General features: G+C 35.9%; 1 protein-coding gene and 1 long non-coding RNA gene across 6 annotated transcripts in view; one reads left to right on the forward strand and one right to left on the reverse strand.

The window, feature by feature from the left end:
- The window catches only part of LOC115227840 (MAGUK p55 subfamily member 6), a 100788-nt gene that overhangs the window by 65574 nt on the left and 14476 nt on the right, over positions 1-20738 (forward strand). For all 5 annotated transcript variants that reach the window (XR_004997445.1, XR_004997447.1, XR_004997444.1 and 2 more), the window contains 6 exons: positions 2157-2306; positions 5501-5579; positions 10304-10452; positions 15774-15905; positions 18770-18878; positions 20493-20546. Coding sequence is in view for 1 of the 5 variants with exons in the window: in XM_029798562.2 (XP_029654422.1) it covers positions 2157-2306; positions 5501-5579; positions 10304-10452; positions 15774-15905; positions 18770-18878; positions 20493-20546 (673 nt within the window). In the remaining 4 variants the exon portion in view is untranslated. The remainder of the gene's footprint in view (positions 1-2156; positions 2307-5500; positions 5580-10303; positions 10453-15773; positions 15906-18769; positions 18879-20492; positions 20547-20738) is intronic.
- On the reverse strand, positions 1280-15074 carry LOC118761535. Its single transcript, XR_004997452.1, has 3 exons — positions 15062-15074; positions 12459-12472; positions 1280-1337 (listed from the first exon to the last, which is right to left on the reverse strand). It is a non-coding gene; the product is annotated as an uncharacterized LOC118761535 (long non-coding RNA).

The following is a 20738-nucleotide window of genomic DNA, read 5'->3' on the forward strand; positions in this document are numbered from 1 at the left end:
TATTAACTTTATTTATACCTAATAAACAAACATTACATTCTTTTATTAACTATAAACTTACCTTATTTAAATTTCCTCTATCATCTCTATTTAATTTATTCATTTATTTTTCTAATTCTATTTACCTGCTCTCTCATCTCTAATCAACCTGCAAACCCCTCACTCAAACATATAATAGTACACATCATAATATCATTCAGTCTGTTATAAGGAATCCATAAATACACATAAAACAGCCAAGGGTCTATATTTTCCATCTGAAGATATTATGCTCTGGTGATATAAATTTAATAATTACTCAATATTTACTGAATATTAATTGAAACAGCTGTAAGGGATGATGATTAATTTTCTGTTAATAATAAACAATTAACTTCCCAATCTCCATTTTCTTTTTTGCTTATGTGTTTGCGTGTGTGTGTGTGTGCATGCAATAATTGTAACAATAGAGAATATGGAGACTGGTACATCCTCAAAATTTATTTCCTTTTATTTTACAATATCGTACAGCATATGTTTATGGTTATGATGACCTACATGTGTTTCTGTATGAGCAGTTGCATATGTAACCAGGCATAATGTTCTGTGCAACTAATATACAACTGCTCATACTCTGTGCAGCAGAAATGCATGTAGGTCATCATAACCATAAAAATATGCTGTATAACATCGTAAAATAAAAGGAAATTTTGAGGATGTACCAATCTCAATATTCTCTATTATAATTATTGCAAGTATACACTCCAGATAATATTTCCACCCAGTGAAGTGGACATGGAATTACCCATCAGAGGAATTTATAGTGTGAGTGACAATTCCTAGTAGTCATTGACTTTAAATACTAATCAACATGGTTAGCTGTAATCTGGAGCATAACAGAGCTACCATGATATAGCCTAGATAATTTATCCCTCTAAACACACACACTGGTTGAGCATCCTGTTGTTGCTGGGAAATTTTCACAATAGAATGTGTTGGTGGACTTTTGGAATAGCACACTCACATAAATTAGATATTCTCTGTTTTGATGGGGATTTTTTCACCACACCCTTGCAAATGATGGGGTGGGGAATCTTTTTATAAAAAAAATTTTTGAAAATTTGATTCATAAATTTTCCAGAGTGATTTTGTCCAATTTTTTTTGCCCTACAGTAATCCCTCGCCATATTGCAGTTTATTAAGCTTACGTTGATTCCTCTGTGGTGTTTTGCATGTATAATAGAATAAATATATACAAATTATAAAGATAAAAAAATATATATATAGTACAGTACTTCATGGATTTTCACCTATCATGGGGATTTTGGAATGTAACATCCGCAATAGTCGAGTGATTACTATATACACTTAAAAATGATGGGAGACGCCTTTTGGTAAAAGAAAAATTTTTGGAAAATGTATTTTTTTTCAAATCCTCCCTTTCCCCATTCCTTCTTCATCGTCATCATCATCAACTGCAACACTGGTTTCCTGCCAGAAATGGTGGGCAAATCCAGCAATGACTGAATGGGACAGTATAGCTTCTTCCATTTCTGATGATTGTTGATTTGCAGCCCCATTTCTGGCATGAAATGATTTGGTAATTTGGCTGATATAAGACTTTAATATAGTGTGTGTACACACACACACACACACACACACACACACACACACACACACATACACACACACTCTCTCTCTCTCTCTCTTTTGTCTGGTTAAGATTTGTAAGTATTTCAACCAATTTTATGTTAAGTTGCATGTACAATTAATAACTTGTTACATTAATGCAAAAAGAGATGGGGGTTATATTAATGTTCCTTGGGTAAGTGTTTTTGTCCTTCATCAGAGTTATCAGGTGTATCTCTGTATCAGAATATCAGTTACAGTTAGGTTAGATTTTTACCCCTTTCACCTGTAGTAATTTTAATCAACCCAACAGTATTTCATTAATATAGTTATACTATCTTGTGTTCTTTCACTAACAACACTAATAATACTGTTAAAATAAAGAAATATATTAGAATATATTGAGAACTATATATATCAGAAACTGTAATAAATAATTCCTTGTTCAAAACGGAGTAAAAGAAAAAAAGAAATGACTCTCTCCAAACATGTAGATATTGAACAATTATCATTGGACATCTTGTCATGATTTATTTCCATCTCTGCAGTCACTGTTACTTGCTCACGACGAAATATCGAAAAAGAATTTTGATGAAGTCAACACCTTCCAGCTTGATTCACCTCCTCCTCCAGTATTTTCCTTAGTTGAAGGTTCCATTCGGTTAGTAAGAATAAGGAAGAACAAGAACGAACCGCTGGTAAGTTTTTAATATATTTATTTAATTACTATGTTTAATAGCATATATAATACACTTTTTTTTTAATTTGTCATCATCATAATCTGTTTTCCATGCTGGCATGGGTTGGATGGTTTGACAGGAGCTGACCAACTGAAGTGCCCAGGCTCCACGTCTGTTTTGACAGGATTTCTATGGATGGATTCCCTTCCTAATGCTAACCATTTTACAGAGTGTACTGGGTGCTTTTATGCAGCACCAGCACGGGTGTGTTTATGTGTCACTGGTACCAGTGCTTATTACATAGCACCAGTGAGGGATGCTGGTGCAAGAGCGACCATGCTTTTACTTAGTTTGGCGAGTCTTCTCAAGCACACAAAAACATTACCCCAGGTCCTATATGCGAAAGATGTGCATCCCATAAACTTTAATGCACTAAAAACTTTTTCCTGAATATATTCTGCTGCAATAGAGGCGTGTCTAATATGCCTATGCATCTTTTATGCCATCAAATGTAATAATTTTCTATTGAAGGTGTGGTACAAGTGGGCTGAGAGATTGGCTAGGAATCAAAACCATCATTAGAAGATAGATGACTTCACTCTTATGAACAAATGATGTGAACAGTCAATGACAGCTGGTGGGAAAGGAACAATGTTATCTGCTGACAGTAGTAGGGGAAGGCATGAGAAGTGGTATGGTTTCACTAACAAGATTGTGTAAGATTAAGATAAGGAGTAATTTATCAAATAGCAGATCTGTCCAACCCATTTTAACATGGAAAGACAGATATTAAAGTATAAAATCTGGTGAGAATTGACACTTAAAATTTTCAGGTTAATTTGAAAATGCATCTGCTTCTTTGAACCAAGCCAACTAATTTGTCTTGAAGTGGAAATGGTACATATTTTCTTGACAGTTTCAGAGAGGATAATTGATAGCCTTAGCTAAAGGAGAAATACCTAGGGTGATGTGATGTAAAATGAATTATTGAATCCTAATTAACTGTTGCAATTATTTTTCATTACTGTGTAAATTAATAATTGTATATTGTATTAATTTATCTTGTTCAGGAGTTCTTTACCTGGAATATGAGGTAGCATTTTTGGGTGTGACAAATAGGGAAATATATATTCTTTATTAAAATAGCTTTATTCTTCTAAGCACTATCATCATCATCGTCGTTTAACGTCCGTTCTCCATGCTAGCATGGGTTGGACGGTTCGACCGGGGATCTAGGAAGCCAGAAGGCTGCACCAGACTCCAGTCTTATCTGGCAATGTTTCTACAGCTGGATGCCCTTCCTAACGCCAACCACTCTGTAAGTGTAGTGGGTGCTTTTTACGTGCCACCTGCACAGGTGCCAGGCGAGGCTGGCAACGGCCACGGTCGGATTGGTGTATTTTACGTGCTATGTACATAGATTTAACTCTTAACCCTTTTGATACCATATTTTTTAAAAAATACACTGCATTTCTTTTTAATTTTGGAGATAATGAAGAATTTAGTAAAATAACCATGCCATTATTAAGCTGGTGGCTTGTTGAATTTAAATCGCTTTAGATGAGAAAGTTTGTATGATTGAATCAGGGTTGGTCCCAGGTGAGTTTTTATAAAATGTGTAAAAGAGATAATGACCAAAAATTATCCTCATTTTATTTGCAGTGACATATTTGTGTAAATCTAGATTTCAGTCTCTTTTATCAATCAACACAAAATTTGGGAACCTCTTCAGTCCACAGTCAGACCTGCAGATTGCAGTCAGTAAGAAAGTTCCAGATTTTGAAGTCATGAATGAGAGGTAGCAACAAAGAAGTCATTTAGTTTTATGTTCACAACTGTTTAAAGTTTCTTTTCTAATTTCTTAATTTGTATTTGTATTTTATGCACTGAATCAAAAGTTTATTTTTGAGTTCAATCTGATCACCCACAGAACTGTTTGGGGTTCAATTTGATCACCCAATATACTGTATGGAGTTCAATTTGAAAAATGTATTAAGTAGTTATTAGAAAATTAAATTTTCATAATCCTTATCATATATGATATTACTTTTGCTAGGAAAATGTTAGGAACCACAAATTTAGCTGGAGAATAGGTATTGGACATTTTATTTCTGAGAAAAACAGTGTTACTTGCTTCAGTTTATCTTTCCAGGAATAGGTAGGAGATTTATAGGTTTTATTCAGTGTGATATTTGTATCATCTTCATTTAACACTACACAAACTGGTGCTAAATGGCAGTACTTAGGAATTACTGGGTGTGAAATGAATTAACAAACTTCCCCCAAAGACAACAGAACAGTAATAATTGCACAAGTTTGCTATTCAGCTACAAACACTTTTAATCTTAGTTTGAACTTGTTAATGTTTAGTCCAAATAAGCTTTGTAGATACATCTGCACAAAAGCTAGGTTATTTCAGTGTATCTCAGTGCAGTGATTGTCAATGAAATCTATGAAGATATACTACTGTTGTTATCTTAAATATAAAATGGAGCTAAGAAGGAACTTAAAAAACTGCATTTGTCTCTCTCTCTTTCTCAATATATGCACTTATAACAGCATTAGAATGAAATAATGATGTATATAACGTCTGTAATGTACATGCGCATACACACCAACACTAGCTGTAGTATTTCATATCAGAGAAACTTCTCAAAGAGACTTGTGTATTAAAAAACAGAGCTTGCTCAGGACGTTGTCAGATTAACATCAATCTTTTGACTACATTCAGAACCAAGGTCTGTGTCTTTTAACATGCAGTTCTCTTTGAGAAGTGTCTCTGAAACATATTACAGCTAGTGCCATTTAACATTTGTATATACATTGTTGTACACAATGTTATTTTAACACACACATACTTCTTCATAACTAAGCTTACATATATAAAAGTACTCAGTACTTCAATAAGTAGCGTGTAGTGTTAGATTTGTTGAAACCAAATAAAGAATGTATTTCTCTCTTTTATATATATATATATATATATATATATATATATATATGCACGCACAAGTATTTAAACAAATTTCTTGATACCATCAAAATATCTAAAAGTTATTTATATGATTATGTATATATTTAGTTTGTACTTTTCCCTTCTCTATAGATATTTTAATATCCTTGTTTCAATCACACACAACTCTGTGTATCATAAAGTACATTCTGAATAAAAAAGGTCTGTAAAATAGCTGTCATTCCAACCTGTTCTTCTGTAGGGTATCATCGTGAAACTTGATGAGAATAATGAACTTGTTGTATCCAGGATTATGAATGGCAGCTTAATTGCTAAACAAGGTAAGTTACTATATTTTTGGCATGTAAACATTTTTTTCCATAAAACCATTATTTAGCTGATGTTTCTATATTCTTGTTAAATGTGTTACTTTTTGGTAATATTTTCATAAATATCACCTAGACTGAAAATTCTAAATTGGTTTATTTCTTGACAGATTTTGTAATTTATCTTTCAAAAATAAATTTGAAAGTTACACTTATGAACCTCAATTCTGTTTGCTGATAACATCTACCTAAAATAAATGGTTAGCATATCAGGATTCCAATCTATTTCTTCTTCATGGCTTTTGAGATGGGAGTGCTATATATATATAATATTACATTTATCTTTCTAGTTTCTATATCATTTCTTTATGATAGTGTTGATTAAGTTATCTTATGTTAAACTCTGAAGCTGAAATAACTTCATAAACTAGCACATATTTCATTATTTTTTTCTCTCTCTTTCCATAAGTGTCCTGCCCATAATGTCAGACCTCATCTCTCTTCCCTCACAGCACAACCTATCTATTTCCTGAATTTTATTAATAAGTTGACTACTTTATTTTGCTTTCAGTTTTTTGGGGGGTTTTTTTCATGAAAGTTTCTGCATCCTGATCTGTTTTTTTTCTCCACAGATAAGATATAGAAATCATTCTTGCTTCTCAAAAATCCAATCCCTTCTGCAAAGTATTACAAATATCAATTTATTGACCCAACACCCACCCCACTTGTCTTCTATTCTGACAGTGAGACCAGACCAGTGCAGTTTGACTATGTGGGGAAATGTAGATGCAGAGTATACTTGTGCAGTTACAACTTGTATCTAAGATCTTTACCAACCAAAACAATGTGGCCCGTAGTGCAATTCCAGTAGAATCAGTTGAGCTTTTTGACATGCTTGCTATAAACAGTTCACATCTTATTGGTTTACAGCAAATTTGACAGAATAGTGGCTCTATAGACTTTCAACTTGGTATGGTGGCTGAGATCCTTCTTCATGCAGATGTTCATATAAAGTTTACTGAAGTTGACTCTACCGTTCAGTCTGTTACTGGTCTCATCATAGATGTGGGTGATTCTCAAGATAGTGCTGACATAAACTTGTCAAGAATCAGTTTGATCATTGACCAAGATTACAGATGTCACGTAATCCTTATGGTGAACTGGTTGGTACGTCTTTGATCTTTTGTGTGCTAATAATGCCAAGCTCATTGCAGGTAGGAAATCTATTCATGCATAGTTGCATCTCATAGAGACTCCCTTGGTGGTTTGAGCTCATTCTTGTTTAAAGGTTTTGTGTCTCAACAGCTCACTTCACTTTCATCTCAGCTCTTCTATAATAATAATAATAATAATAATAATTGTGTACAGTGCTCAGGTGCACTACAACTCATCTAAAGTGTATATATAATCAGGTGTAGTTACGGCAGATTTCGGAAAGCATGAGGGCCTTAAAGGCTGCAGTGTCATGGCAGTCAACAACTGACGCAGGCAGTTTATTCCATGCTTCAGCAACTCTAAGCGTGAAAAAATGTTTCCGAAAGTCATGGGAGCTGTGTTGTTTTCTGACTTTGTAGGCATGTCCACGTGTGTTAGACACATGGAGATCAAAAAGGTGTTCAGTGTTGTTGTTGGTGAGGTGGTGAATCCATGCCCAGGGAAACAAGGCGCTCAGAATATGGTAGGTGTCTGATTGAGGGTATGCGTTTGGTTGCACGTCTCTGGACAGATTCCAGGAGGTCAATGTTTTGAGCAAGATAGGGGTTCCAAACTGATGATGCGAATTCCAAGTGTGGTCGTACCATAGCTGTATACAGTTTTAAATAGATGGCTGGAGAGCGGCTAACAAAAGTCTTGCTGAGTGATGCCAAGACACCCTTGGCCTTCTTGACAATTTTAGAGATATGCTGACAGTGATGCAAGAGGATTTCTTGATATCAGTGTTGTGGAGGGAGTATGTGGATGCAGGGTTTTTTCTCCCAGGGTTTTTTCTCCCAGTTTCAGTTACCAGTCTGTGATCCATTGCTGCATTGTGTCTAGGTCTGATTGCAGGAAAGAGTTGTAGACATCAGGATCTGTCCTCTTGATTTCAAGGTACAGCTTGATGTCGTCTGCATATTTCAATACTGCGGCATTCTTTAAATTGGCATCTGTCATTAATGTATGCTACAAACAAGAGGGGACCAAGGACAGATCCCTGTGGTACACCCGATGACATCTCATATGGTGTAGAATGCTGTCCTAGAACTGTGACTACCTCCTTTCGGCTGAGAATGAAGGATTTCAACCAGTTAAAAAGGCCATCCATCACACCCATTGCAGAGAGTTTCACCATAAGCCTTTTGTGCGGCACAGTTGAAAGCCTTAGCAAAGTCAAGGTAGACAACATCCACCCATGAGCCACTGTCAGTGATCTGAGTAATGTCCTCAAGGAACTCGACAAGCTGATCACTGCAGCTGGAGTTAGGGACAAATCCATATTGTGAGGGTCGGATGAGACTGTGAGAGCTCCAGAAGTTCCAGAGTGTTTCTCTGACACACGATTCCATCAGTTTTGCAATACAGCTAGTGAGACTGACTGGGCGATAGTTGACAGGTGATGTGCGGTCGCCCTTTTTGAACAGAGGAATGACACTGGCAGTTTTCCACTGCTCCGGAGTAGCACCATTGTTGAGACAGTACTGGAAGAAAATAGAAAGCTGGTGTAAAAGGAAGTACCTGCCACGTTTGAGAAGCAGGTATGTAACTCCATCGAGACCAGGGGAGGCATAGTTGCGCATATTTTGAAGGTGACGTCGCAGCATTGCAGGTGTAAATTCCATAGTTGTTATGGAATTTGCTGTTAGTGATGGTGAAGATGGAATTTGCTGTTAGTGATGATGAACAGTGAATATGTTTGCATAGCACTCGGCAATGAGTTCTGCGCATTCCTTGGGGTCGTCAGTGATCTGGTTTGTGTGGGGGTTGCGAAGAGGGCCCACTGGAGAGTGAGGTCTCTGCTTTGAATGCACATATTTCCAGAAAACCTTGCTGTCAGGATTGGCTGCTATGCACTGTTCAAATTCAAGCACTGCTTTTTTTGTCACTTGCTTGAGATGGTTGGAAGATTTATTCCGCTTCTTCCTGTTGGTGTCTGATTTATGCAACTTGTATTCCCGTTCAGCAGTCCGACGTTCCTTCCTGGCAAGTCGGACCGCTGAAGTTTCCCAAATTGCCCTTTTGGGGCGGTTCTTCTTTTTCTGTTTACGTGGCACTGATGCTGCACATGCTGCCCATATTGAGTCCAGGATACTCTGGAGTATAGTATTCACATCTCTAGAGTTGTAGAATTCACGCCAGTTTGGGTGCTGTAGTTCAGTGTGGTACAGGTTCCAATCTGCTCTCTTCCAATCGAAGGAAGCAGATTGGAGATGGTTCAGGTTTTTGTTGCCCGCAAGAGCCAGATTGGCGATGATCATAGCATGATCAGTCACCTAGAGGTTCCTCCGTAGTGCAATTGATAACCGCTTCAGGAGTTGTGGTGAAGAGCAGGTCCAAGGTGTTGTCGCCTCTTGTTGGAGAGGTGACTACTTGTGACCAGTTTGAGTCCAGTACAAGCTCAACAAAATCGTTTGCACTCTGTGGCCAATGGAAGGTTTCCTAATTGATCTCAGGATGATTGAAATCGCCTGCAATAAAAACATAAGTGGCTGTCTTCCTGGCAGCAGCTCGGAGGATATCGCAAAGCTGTGTGTCCTGATGATAATTTGGGGGGACGATAAACAACGCCAAGCAGGAGTGTTGACATGGTCATATGTACGTCACAGAAAAAAACTTCTTCTTGTGATTCGTTCAAATCGGCACAAGGAATTACCGAAAAATTTGAACGAACGTAGACCATCACACCACCACCATGGCAGTTAATGCGGTCCTTACGGAAGAGGTTGTACCCCGTAATGTTGAAAACCCCATCACAGAGTAAGGAATGCGCCCATGTTTCCGTGACAGTGATGAAGTCAGGGTCAACACTTCTGACGTAGGCATTGAACAAATGTATTTTGTTGCATAAACTGCGAGCATTTAAGGACAACAATTTGTACCCTGCTTGCAGTTTATGATGGTGTGTAGAGGATGGCAGGTTGTTCTGGTTTAGTTTCCCTGAATTGCTGTAGTCTTTTTAGATTTTTTTTCAGTGTCAGTTATTGTGGGTAGAGAGCACTCAGACCAGCTGGTATCTCTCTTCCACGTTTCAGCAGTCTTAACAAATCTCCAGATTTGTCCATCTTCACGAAGACTGAAACTTGCTTGTAGAGCTGAGTTCTTAAGAAGTTTAAAATTATATCTATAATGAGTTTATTCTACACAATGCTCAGGTGTGTTGCAACTTGTCAGAAAAGGGTAAAAACAGGGGAGAAAGCAGACATAGGTGAAGTAAAAAAAGGAAGGAAATAATGTAAACCAAAAGTATGTGCGTAGAACACAATAAAAAAAGCTATAGAGAGGGAAAGGTTCATAGGCATGTCGGATAATTTCCATATATCGGACTACATCTGTGTTCCATGTATTAGACATATTAGACCATAAATGGAAAATTTCTTATAGTATTGGCTTTTTGGTGGTTTGTGACCTCAACAAACAGGTTTGCTTACATTGCTAAGAGTACTTCTAGTGATGTAATGTTTGTAAAAATTAAAATTTGTTTCATATTTTTGACCAATAATATTTGGTATGAATTGTAAAATGAATGATTATTTTATTTGTAGGTCTTTTACATGAAGGTGATATTATTAAAGAGTTTAACGGAACAGAAGTCCATACACCAGCCCAGCTTATGGATAATATTAAAAATGCTGAAGAGGGTATTTTCTTAACAATCATACCAAACATGCAACGACAATCTTTTCATGAAAGTGTAAGTCTATTTCATTTCGTATATTAATTAATCTTTACATCAGATTTTGGTTGTTAAAGGTTTTGACATTTATCACACAGTACTGGATCAACAATTTTCTTTTACTAATTTCACATTAATTTATTTCATTGATTTTATGAAAATGTCACACTGGAAATTTTGTTCAGTTTTCTTTTGAAATTTATTAGCTTTTCTCTTTTCTCCAAATAAGGATTGTATTTAATTTTTAAGTATATCTGATTATTATTTTCCATGCCAATATTGGTTGGAGTGGTTTGCAAATTTAGGTATTTGCATGGATTTCAAAATGATTGACTGATTCAATATTTTTTGTTTGTCCTTTTTTGTATTTAATGTTTAAATCTGTTTAAATTGACCCTACTTTGGTTATGTTGAGGAACTGAGATATTACATGTCTATTCAAAACTTAAATAGCAAGAAAATACATACATGTAATCAGCCTCATCATCATTTAATGTCCATTTTCCATGTTGACATGGGATGGACAGTTTGACAGGAGGTGGCAAGCCAGAGAACTGCACCAAGCTCCAATTGTCTGTTTTGGCATGGTTTCTACAGCTGGATGCCCTTCCTAATGTCAACAACTTTACAGTGTACTGGGTGCTTTTTACATGGTATCAGCAGGGTCACCAAGTACCTTGCAAAACGAGGACCTCTCAGCAGAGAGCGGGGGTGAAATGGTGAGAAGTGGTAAGCAGGAACAGTGAGAAATGGCAAGAGTTTAGAGGGACAGAGATAGCTGATTTACTATAGATGAGATATTTGGCTAACCCAGTAGGACAAAGAAGTGGGAGAGTGAGAGAGAAAGTCAGTGAGAAAGAGAGAGCTTACCCATAGGGAACAGTGGGGAGTGTATAAATATTAGAGGGGATTAAAGGGGGTACTCCATAAGAGTGTGAGGGGAGATATTTAGAGATAGCAAGTGATGATGAGAGGAATTGGAGTGGCTGGGAGTTAGGTATGGTAGATATGAGGGCATGGAAAGTATATGGGAAGGTATGTGAAGGCATGTGAAAGACTGTGTTTGGGTTGGAAAGATAGGTTCTTAGGGGAATTTTTGACAGACAACAGCTTGTGTGTATATGTGTGGTAGGGCATGACCATAAAGGATATGCCTGTATGTATGGATGGCTGCAGTTTTACTTAGCTGAACATGTCTTCTCAAGCACAGGAAATCACCAGAAGTTTCAGTCTCTTATCTTCTCTTTGAGGTTCAACAACTGAAGATCATTTCTCACAACTTTATCCCATATCTTTATAGGTCTACCCCTTCCACATGTTCCATTCATAATTAGAGATAGGTACTTCTTTTCCCTCCACAATTTTCCATACACATCAGATGACTATACTAGCACAGTCTTTTCTCTTGCACACCACATCTGAAGCTTCTTATACCCAATTTTTTTGCTTAAATCATTTACACTTTGATGTACACTCATACTGACATTACCCATCCACTGGAACATGCTGGCTTCATTTCTTTCAAGCCTTTGTATGACCTCAGTAGTCACAGCCCATGTTTCATTGTCATGTAGCATAATCGTTCTGTACACAAACAACATAAAATTTACCTTTCACTGAGAGAGAAAAGCCCTCTATTACCAACAAAGGTAGTAACTCTCTGAATTTTGCCCAGCCCATTCTTATTCTAGCAACTATGCTTCCAGGGCTTCCGCCTCCACTGCTAACTTGGTTGCCTATGTAACAGAAGTTATCTACTACTTCTAAGGACCACTCCTGGACATTTGAGGAAGTCTATTTTCTGTACATACCTTCCTGTGATACTGTTGCACCTTTTATGTGTTCATAGCTTGCACTGGGTACATTGTATGGAGTTTCTACCAAAACCTTTTCTTCATATTTTTTTACTTACTAGGACTTTGGCTTTTACTAAATAAACTCTAAGACCCTTTGATTCTAGACCTAGCTTCTGCACCTGAAATTTCTTCTAATTCTGGTAGTGAATGTTAGCCATTCATGTGGACTGCTATTTACTTAACTACAGACATGTAAGTAGTTGAAGGGGTTATGTACTGAAAACTGAACATAAAATTTCTATGAAATTTTCTTTCTAGAAGAGGGGGGAAAAAGAAACCCCCTAAAAAGCAATTAACTCTTCAAGGAAAGGGGAGATAACTGCAAGAAATTGAGGATTAACATTTTGATATCAACCTACCTGAGATCTAAGGGCATAATAGCATTATTTAGAAGAGTATACTTCTTGAGGGACGTACGTGCCCCTGGCCCATCCCCCCTCAGGTCCACCTCTGACCAGTGTATATGTTACTGATACTGGAGTAACCCCCACCTTTGACTCAACCCATCACTATCTGTTAAGTGGTAGCATTTCCTTTTAGGATATTTATGCCATCCTAGGTTGCCTGTTAGTTGGAAAAGGTGTTTTTATGTCTTCTAGGTGGAATTTTTTACTCAGAATACAGAAACTGGAAGGCAGCATCCGATTCTGACATTTTTGCATTTCTGCTAACCTATCTCTTGGTTCTGGGTTGCATGGTACTTTGGGCAAGTGCCTTCTACTATAGCTGCCTTGGGCCAACAGAAGCCTTGTGAATGGAGTTGGCAGACAGAAACTAAAAAAAAAAAAATCTATGCTCTTTTACTCTTTTTACTTGTTTTAGTCATTTGACTGGCCATGCTGGAGCACCACCTTTAATCGAGCAAATTGACACCAGGACTTATTCTTTGTAAGCCTAGTACTTATTCTATTGGTCTCTTGCTGAACTGCTAAGTTACGGGAACATAAACACACCAGCATCGGTTGTCAAGCGATGCTGGGGGGACAACACAGACACACATACATATATATACATATATATACATATATATATATACGACAGGCTTCTTTCTGCTTCCGTCTATCGAATCCACTCGCAAGGCTTTGGTCGGCTCGAGGCTATAGTAGAAGACACTTGCCCAAGGTGCCACACAGTGGGACTGAACACAGAACCATGTGGTTGGTAAGCAAGCTACTTACCATAATTATTTAGGCAGGGCAAGATTAATAACCTGCATAGGCATCGAGATAGACTTTTAACACATGTATGTTCTGAAATTGTAATTTTCCCAAATAAGGTACACTTCATATTCAAGGCTCTTATGAAGCTGTAGGATGTTATCCAGGTGCTAACTATGAGTCCACCATATCTTATAGCAGAAACAGCTGTGAGCTAATGAAGTTCATTACATAACCTTTGTTTTTTCCAGTATCATGTGTATGTCTGTGTGTATGTATGTATATATATATATATATATATATATATATATATATATATTGTGTTTTCTGTGTCTGTCCCTTCTCCACCACTTGACAACCGGTGTTGGTGTGTTTACATGTTTACATCCATGTAACTTAGTAGTTCAGCAAAAGAGACTGATAGACTAAGTACTATGCTTAAAAAATAAGTCCTGTGGTTGATTTGTTCAGCTTAACAAAGCCTTCAAGGTGGTGCCCCAGTTTGGTTGTAAAGTTAACAGTGGGATTTGAACTCAGAACACAGAAATAGAATAAATACTTTGAAACCTTCTATTGGATGATCTAACAACCTGACCAATTCTTCATATTACTTTATATTTAGAAGGAAAGTTTGATCTTTGCAAGCAAGGGACTTGCTTTCAGTTTTTGTATCCACCATTCAGTACACTAGGCCTTATCTTCATTCATTTTACATCTGTTTAATCATACTTGCATGGGTTTGATGAATCTTATCTGAAGCATTGTTTTACAACTGGATGCTCATCCTCTTGCTAATCCTCCCAATTTTCTTTTTTTAGTCATCACTTATTCCACACAGCTGCAAAAGTGCAATGTGCTTGGGTGATTTGTTGACATGAGTAACTGACAACATTGATTGCTATACTTTTGAACAAGTTATTGCAAATGTAAACAAACACACATACACATTCCACATTCTTTCTCTCTCTCTCTCTCTCACACACACATAATATTTGCTCATATGACAGTATTCTTTCAATTTCTCTCTGCCACAAGGCTTTGGCCAACATGGGTCGATTGTAGAAAACACCTAAGGTACCATACTGAGGGACTGAATCCTAAAAGCAGACCTCTCGATCACATGGATATGCCCAATACCATGGCTCATATGAGTTTATTTTTCTTAGCTAATTTCTTCTATTTATTGAAGTGTAAGTTTAGAAACTGTGGTTTTTGGCAAAATTCGGGTATTAGAAACCTACAGAGACTGCTATACCTTGAAGACAGTTCTGTAGTAATGTTTACTGTATTTACATAAAAATGACAATGTTGCTTGAGATGGCAAAACTGATTGCACTCCAAACAAGATTCTTTATAGTTTTTAGTCGTGTTTCTTTACATTCTGATTTGAAATCCTATCTATGTCATCAGTGTCTTTCTTTCTTCAGGAACCAATGAAGTAAAGACCAATAATATATTGATGTCACTTGTATCATCTAGACTTTTCCTCATGGAAATATGTGATCTTAGTGTTTTTGTTAGAAACCAATATTTACCATGCTGTTGTTCTCTGCCAATGCCTAAATATTAGAAATAAAACCTAGAATTTATTGGAAATGGATCATGATTCCTCACTTTTCAATAGTTACCAAGTATAAGTGAGTGCTGGTTGTAGATGCATCAATTCCCAGTACCAAAATATAGAATACTCTGCCAATTACAAAATATTAATCTATTTCAGACAATGAAAATATATATTTTAAAAACTTTCTATTTTTTATTTTTAATATAAGAACATTAATTTTCTCAATCTAAAATAATGAACTTTTACTCTATTTACAGCATGACACCATTTCACATAGTGCAAGTGTATTAGAAAAAAAAAATTAATTCTATTATTGTAGTTAGAATCATCAGTGAAACTAATCATGGTTATTTATAATGTTAATTAGTATTAGATCTAAGTTTTATTGTTGTAATTAGTTTCTCTTAATCACTAGCTGAAGCTAAACTATCATTTGTGTATGCACGTATTTACTATATATTTATGTATGTGTAAGCACATGTTAATTGGATTGTTCAAAGACTATATAAATCTATATGATGTGTGTCAGTGTGCTTCAATTTACAAATAGGAGGAAAAGTACTCGATGCATATAGTAAAGTTTATTCATTTATTTGAAACTAGGTATTCCTTTTGTCCTTTTGATGTAACTCCGTTTCTTGTTCTCTTCTCCTCCCTCTCTCTCACACATACATAAACAACTCTATTTAACACAGATATCCTAAAAGTTTTAAGTTGTATACTTTATTATTAATGCTATTTTTTATTTTTTTTTAATTTTAGCTGTTTATCAAAACTCATTTTAATTATGATCCAATGCGAGATCGGCTTATACCTTGTAAAGAAGCAGGATTACCATTCAAGGATGGAGATATCTTGGAGATTTTGAGCCAAAATGATGCTAATTGGTGGCAGGTAAGCTAAAGTCTAACTTTGGATATATATATTAGAATATTTTGATATATTCTTTTAGACTTTGTCTAGTTTTACTTCAAATATTAATAAATTATAATTTATAAGCACAGGCACAACTGTGTAGCATTATGCAGTTTGGGATTCACTCCCACTACATGGGTACTGTTGGCTAATGTCCCCTACTACAGCAGTGGGTTGACCAGTATCTTGTGAATGAGATGCTTTGGTTGATGAAAACTGTAAGAAGCAAAGAAGCATATTCATTATATATGCATGCCTGTATTTACCATGTATTTATGTATTTGTAAGCACATGTTGATTATAAATGTTAGGATTGTCCAAAGGTTATATATACTCTTTTACTGGTTTCAGTCATTTGACTGTGGCCATGCTGGAGCACCACCTTTAGTTGAGCAAATCGACCCCGGGACTTATTCTTTGTAAGCCCAGTACTTATTCTATCGGTCTCTGTTGCCGAACCGCTAAGTGGTGGGGACGTAAACACACCAGCATCGGTTGTCAAGCAATGCTAGGGGGACAAACACAGACACACAAACACACACATGTATATATATATACATATATACGACAGGCTTCTTTCAGTTTCTGTCTACCAAATCCACTCACATGGCATTGGTCGGCCCGGGGCTATAGCAGAAGACACTTGCCCAAGATGCCATGCAGTGGGACTGAACCCGAAACCATGTGGTTGGTTAGCAAGCTACTCACCACACAGCCACTCCTGCACCTATATATTTATTTATATATAAAATCTTTTCTTGAAAAGGGAAGCCAGACTTACTGTAATGTTTTCTAATCACTGGTTACATACCAACGACATTATGTTCATATCACCTGAAAATTATGGTTACTATGTAACCCTTGGCTTCTTGAAATAAGCTGTTGAGATAACATTACATTATTTCTCAATATTTTTTCCTTTATTTTATAATCTGTATTTTTTGTTCTCTTTGTAAGTATATGCGTCAAGTCTAATTGTGTTTATCTACCTTACTATCTGCATATCAGCTCGATATGGATTTCTCTTATAGACACTCTTGATACTGTTGGCCTTGCCCTGAATGAATGTCAGAATTTAAGTTCACCTTCTTGAACACTACTCTGTTATCTGTACTGAGCTTATTTGGCTCTCACTAACTTACTGTGTGTGTGTATAAACATGCATGCTGCTGAGTGTATATTCGACTTATGTTAACATATGTAAATGAGAAAAAAAAAAGAAGCAACCTTGTTTGATTACTTAGATTGACAATAAGAGAAAATATGTTGCATTCAAATATATATTTTGCTACTTCTGAGTGATTAATTTACCCTCAGTGGAGAGTCATCATTTTGATAGTTCAAAACCTATTTGATTATCAATTATGATCAGCTGATAAAGAAATTTACCATCTTTAATGAGAAGAAAATAATGTCAATTACAAGATAATTTAAATATTTTAAGTTTTGTTCTAATACTTATATTAAAACCTATTGAATAAATTGATATTGCTTGGGCCAATGAGGGAGCTTTTAGATAGTTGCTAGCTGTGTTAAAAATATAATCAAATATCTCAAATCACATCTTACTATTTTAAAAATGGAAGGACAATTTTAGATACACTATGACTGAGAGAAAAGGAAAAAAAAGACTGGATTATCATAGCTGAAATATCTTCCATCACTGATCTACTAGGTCAAAGCTGCCCTGGGGCTAATTATCATAGCTGAAATACCTTTGATCACTGATTAACTAGGTCACAGCTATCCTGGGGCCAGACAACACTGATGATGTTATTAGACTCACTATTCATTAAAAGATAGTGCACATACTATCTTTTAATGAATGATAGCCTGAGAAAGTTACTACTGTCAGCATTTCAGGTTAGACTAAAAATTAGTAAATTTAATTAAATCAAGACAATGAGTTAATCCTAAATGTGTTATTGATGTTCTCAAGTAGACTTCAATAAAATTACACAACATTTATATTTTATTCTTTTACTTATTTGTCATTTGACTGTGGCCATGCTGGAGCACTGCCTTTTAGTCGAAGAGATCGACCCCAGGATTTATTCTTTGTAAGCCTGGTACTTATTCTGTTGGTATCTTTTGCCGAACCACTAAGTTACAGGGATGTAAACACACCAACATAGGTTGTCAAGTTAGGTGGCGGGGTGGGGGCAGACACAGACACACATGAATAAATAAATATATACTGACACACCATCGCTTACCACAATGATGATTCCAGTTGATCCGATCAACAGAACAGCTTGCTTGTGTGATTAATATGCAAGTGGCTGAGCACTCCAGACATGCGTACCCCTTCACATACTTCTTAGGGAGATTCAGCATAAGACAGTGTGACAAAGCTGGGCCCTTGAAGTACAGGTGCTACTCATTTTTGCCAGCTGAGTGGACTGGAGCACCATGAAATAAAGCGTTTTGCTCAAGGAGACAACGCACTGCTAGAAATCGAACTAACAACCCTACGATTGCAAACCAAATACCCTAACCACTAAACCACGTGCCTTCATATATATATATATACACACACATAGATACATACACACAAACACACACACACAATAGGCATCTTTCAGTTTCTTTCTACCAAATCCACTCAAGGCTTTGGTCAGCCCAAGGCTATAGTAGAAAGCACTTGCCCAAGGTGCCACGCAGTGGGACTGAATCCAGAATAATGTGGTTGGGAAGCAAACTGTTTTGAATGTTTATGTCGAGTTTGTCTTTGATTTTACTACCTTGTGTAACCAGGTCCATGTTGTTTTCATTAATTCTTATTGAAAGTTTTTTTTCTTGGAAATCAATACACTGCTTAATTTTTTTCTGTATTCTTATAGGCTCGTAAAGTTGATAGTAAAGGAAGTGCTGGCATTATACCATCTCGCTCTCTTGAAGAAAAGAGGAAAGCTTTTGTTTGCCCAGAATATGACAATTCAAAGAGTTTCTGTGAGTCCTGTTTTAGTATTTTATTTGAGAATAACAATAAGTGACTATAAAATCATTGTCCAGTAGATTTGGTTCATGGAAACTGAAAGAAGCCTGTTGTGTGTCTAATACACATAAAATGGTGTGAGTTATGTTTCCTTTTCTTGACATGTGTAAGAGTTGTAATTGAGCTTCACTCTTGAATGGTGCTCTTCATTTCCAATCTTCCATGCAAATATATCCAGTCATAGGGAAATATTAATTTGCTTCGAAGCATGTGAACTTTTACAACAGGATAGGCATCTGGCCATAGAAAACCTACCTCAGTTAATTCCTTCTGACCCATGCAAGCATGAAAATGTGGATGGATGTTATAACTATGACATTTACAATGATAAATGATTTATAGTATTAACATCTATCAGGAATTTGTGAGGAAGGCACATTTAATTAATCTTGCTGATCTTTGCCTATCACTGGTAATTATTTTATCAACTGCTGAAGGCTATGAGGTAACACAATCCTCATAGGATTTTAAAATTCAATGTGAAAGAAATGACCAGATAAAGCAAGGCATTCAATGCGAAATAAATGACTAAATAAAGCAAAATATTACTGTTTCTGCTATTTATTGCTTTTAAATATAAAACAAGAATGTTCATTGAAGTCGCATAAAGGCAATTCTCAACTCCCTATCTTTTAACATGACTTGAGAAAATAAGAATTCTCTCAGGTGTATTGCTGATACTGATCTCAGATTTGCTGACTACTTTTGACAGCTTATTAAGTTAATGTAGAATTATATCTTCTTTACTGGGTTACAACAAAATATTGATAAAGAATATGAATTCTAAACTCCATATTTATCTGTACATAATTGTTTACATCAGATAATGTGTTAATCAAGTGAGGATTTGTTAAAAGTAACTGAAGATGGTAATAAGCTATCCATATATGTGGCAGTGGAAAATAGGAAAGAATTTCTATGAGTCAAAAAGTAGAGGCTATTCTGAAACATTGACATTATTTATTCCAACATAAAAATTACCAGTTTGAGAGAGAGGACATTTTAAAAATGGTCTTTAAAAAAGAGCTACTTATATTGGAGGTGTAATTTATTTTGAAAAATCTACCAACCATAAATATCTTCTGCTGATTGAAAGAAGCAACAAAAAGATGTAACAAAGATTTAAACCATTTTTATCTGTATTTCTCTCTTTGTTTTTGTTATATATGGGGTACCTGCCTCAGTCTGTCATGGATTACCAGCTTATACAATTGTTTAAATTATCAAATAATCTATTGCTAGCTAGAACTTTATGCTAACAAATCTATATTTTCAGAGTAAAATAGTTTCATTTTGAAGGCCTCAGTTTAGTCAAAAAAGCTAACCCCAGTATCAATCAAGTTGGTCGCTATATAAATATGTACCACAAAATGTTGACATATGCATTGTGCCTCAGTGTATGACTATCAACATCTCTAAAAGTAGACTTAAGAATTTTCTTTTTTTTTCTTCTTTCAAACTAAAAGATACATTGCTTCTCCTTAGTAATGTCATATTAACTAAATCTTTTTTTTTTGTCATATCGGCATTTTTGTTTACATTTGCTTCTCTACTTTTTTACACTTCAGTTTGCGGTTTGAGGAGGAAAAAGAAGGTGAAATACAGTACCAAGAACAACAAAGGTATGATATATACTATTGTGTTTACATGAAATTCTGTTTTATACAAAACGTATTCAGTTTTTAGAGGCCACTTTTAGGGCCTTGTGACTTATAAGGCTATTTTTACTTAGTGCTGGTGCAATGAAAAATGCATCCAGTACACTGGTTGGCATTAAGAAAAGTATCCAACCATAGAAACTGTGCCAGAGCAGA

Source organism: Octopus sinensis, linkage group LG2 (assembly GCF_006345805.1).
Source record: "Octopus sinensis linkage group LG2, ASM634580v1, whole genome shotgun sequence".
Lineage (NCBI taxonomy): Eukaryota > Metazoa > Mollusca > Cephalopoda > Octopoda > Octopodidae > Octopus > Octopus sinensis.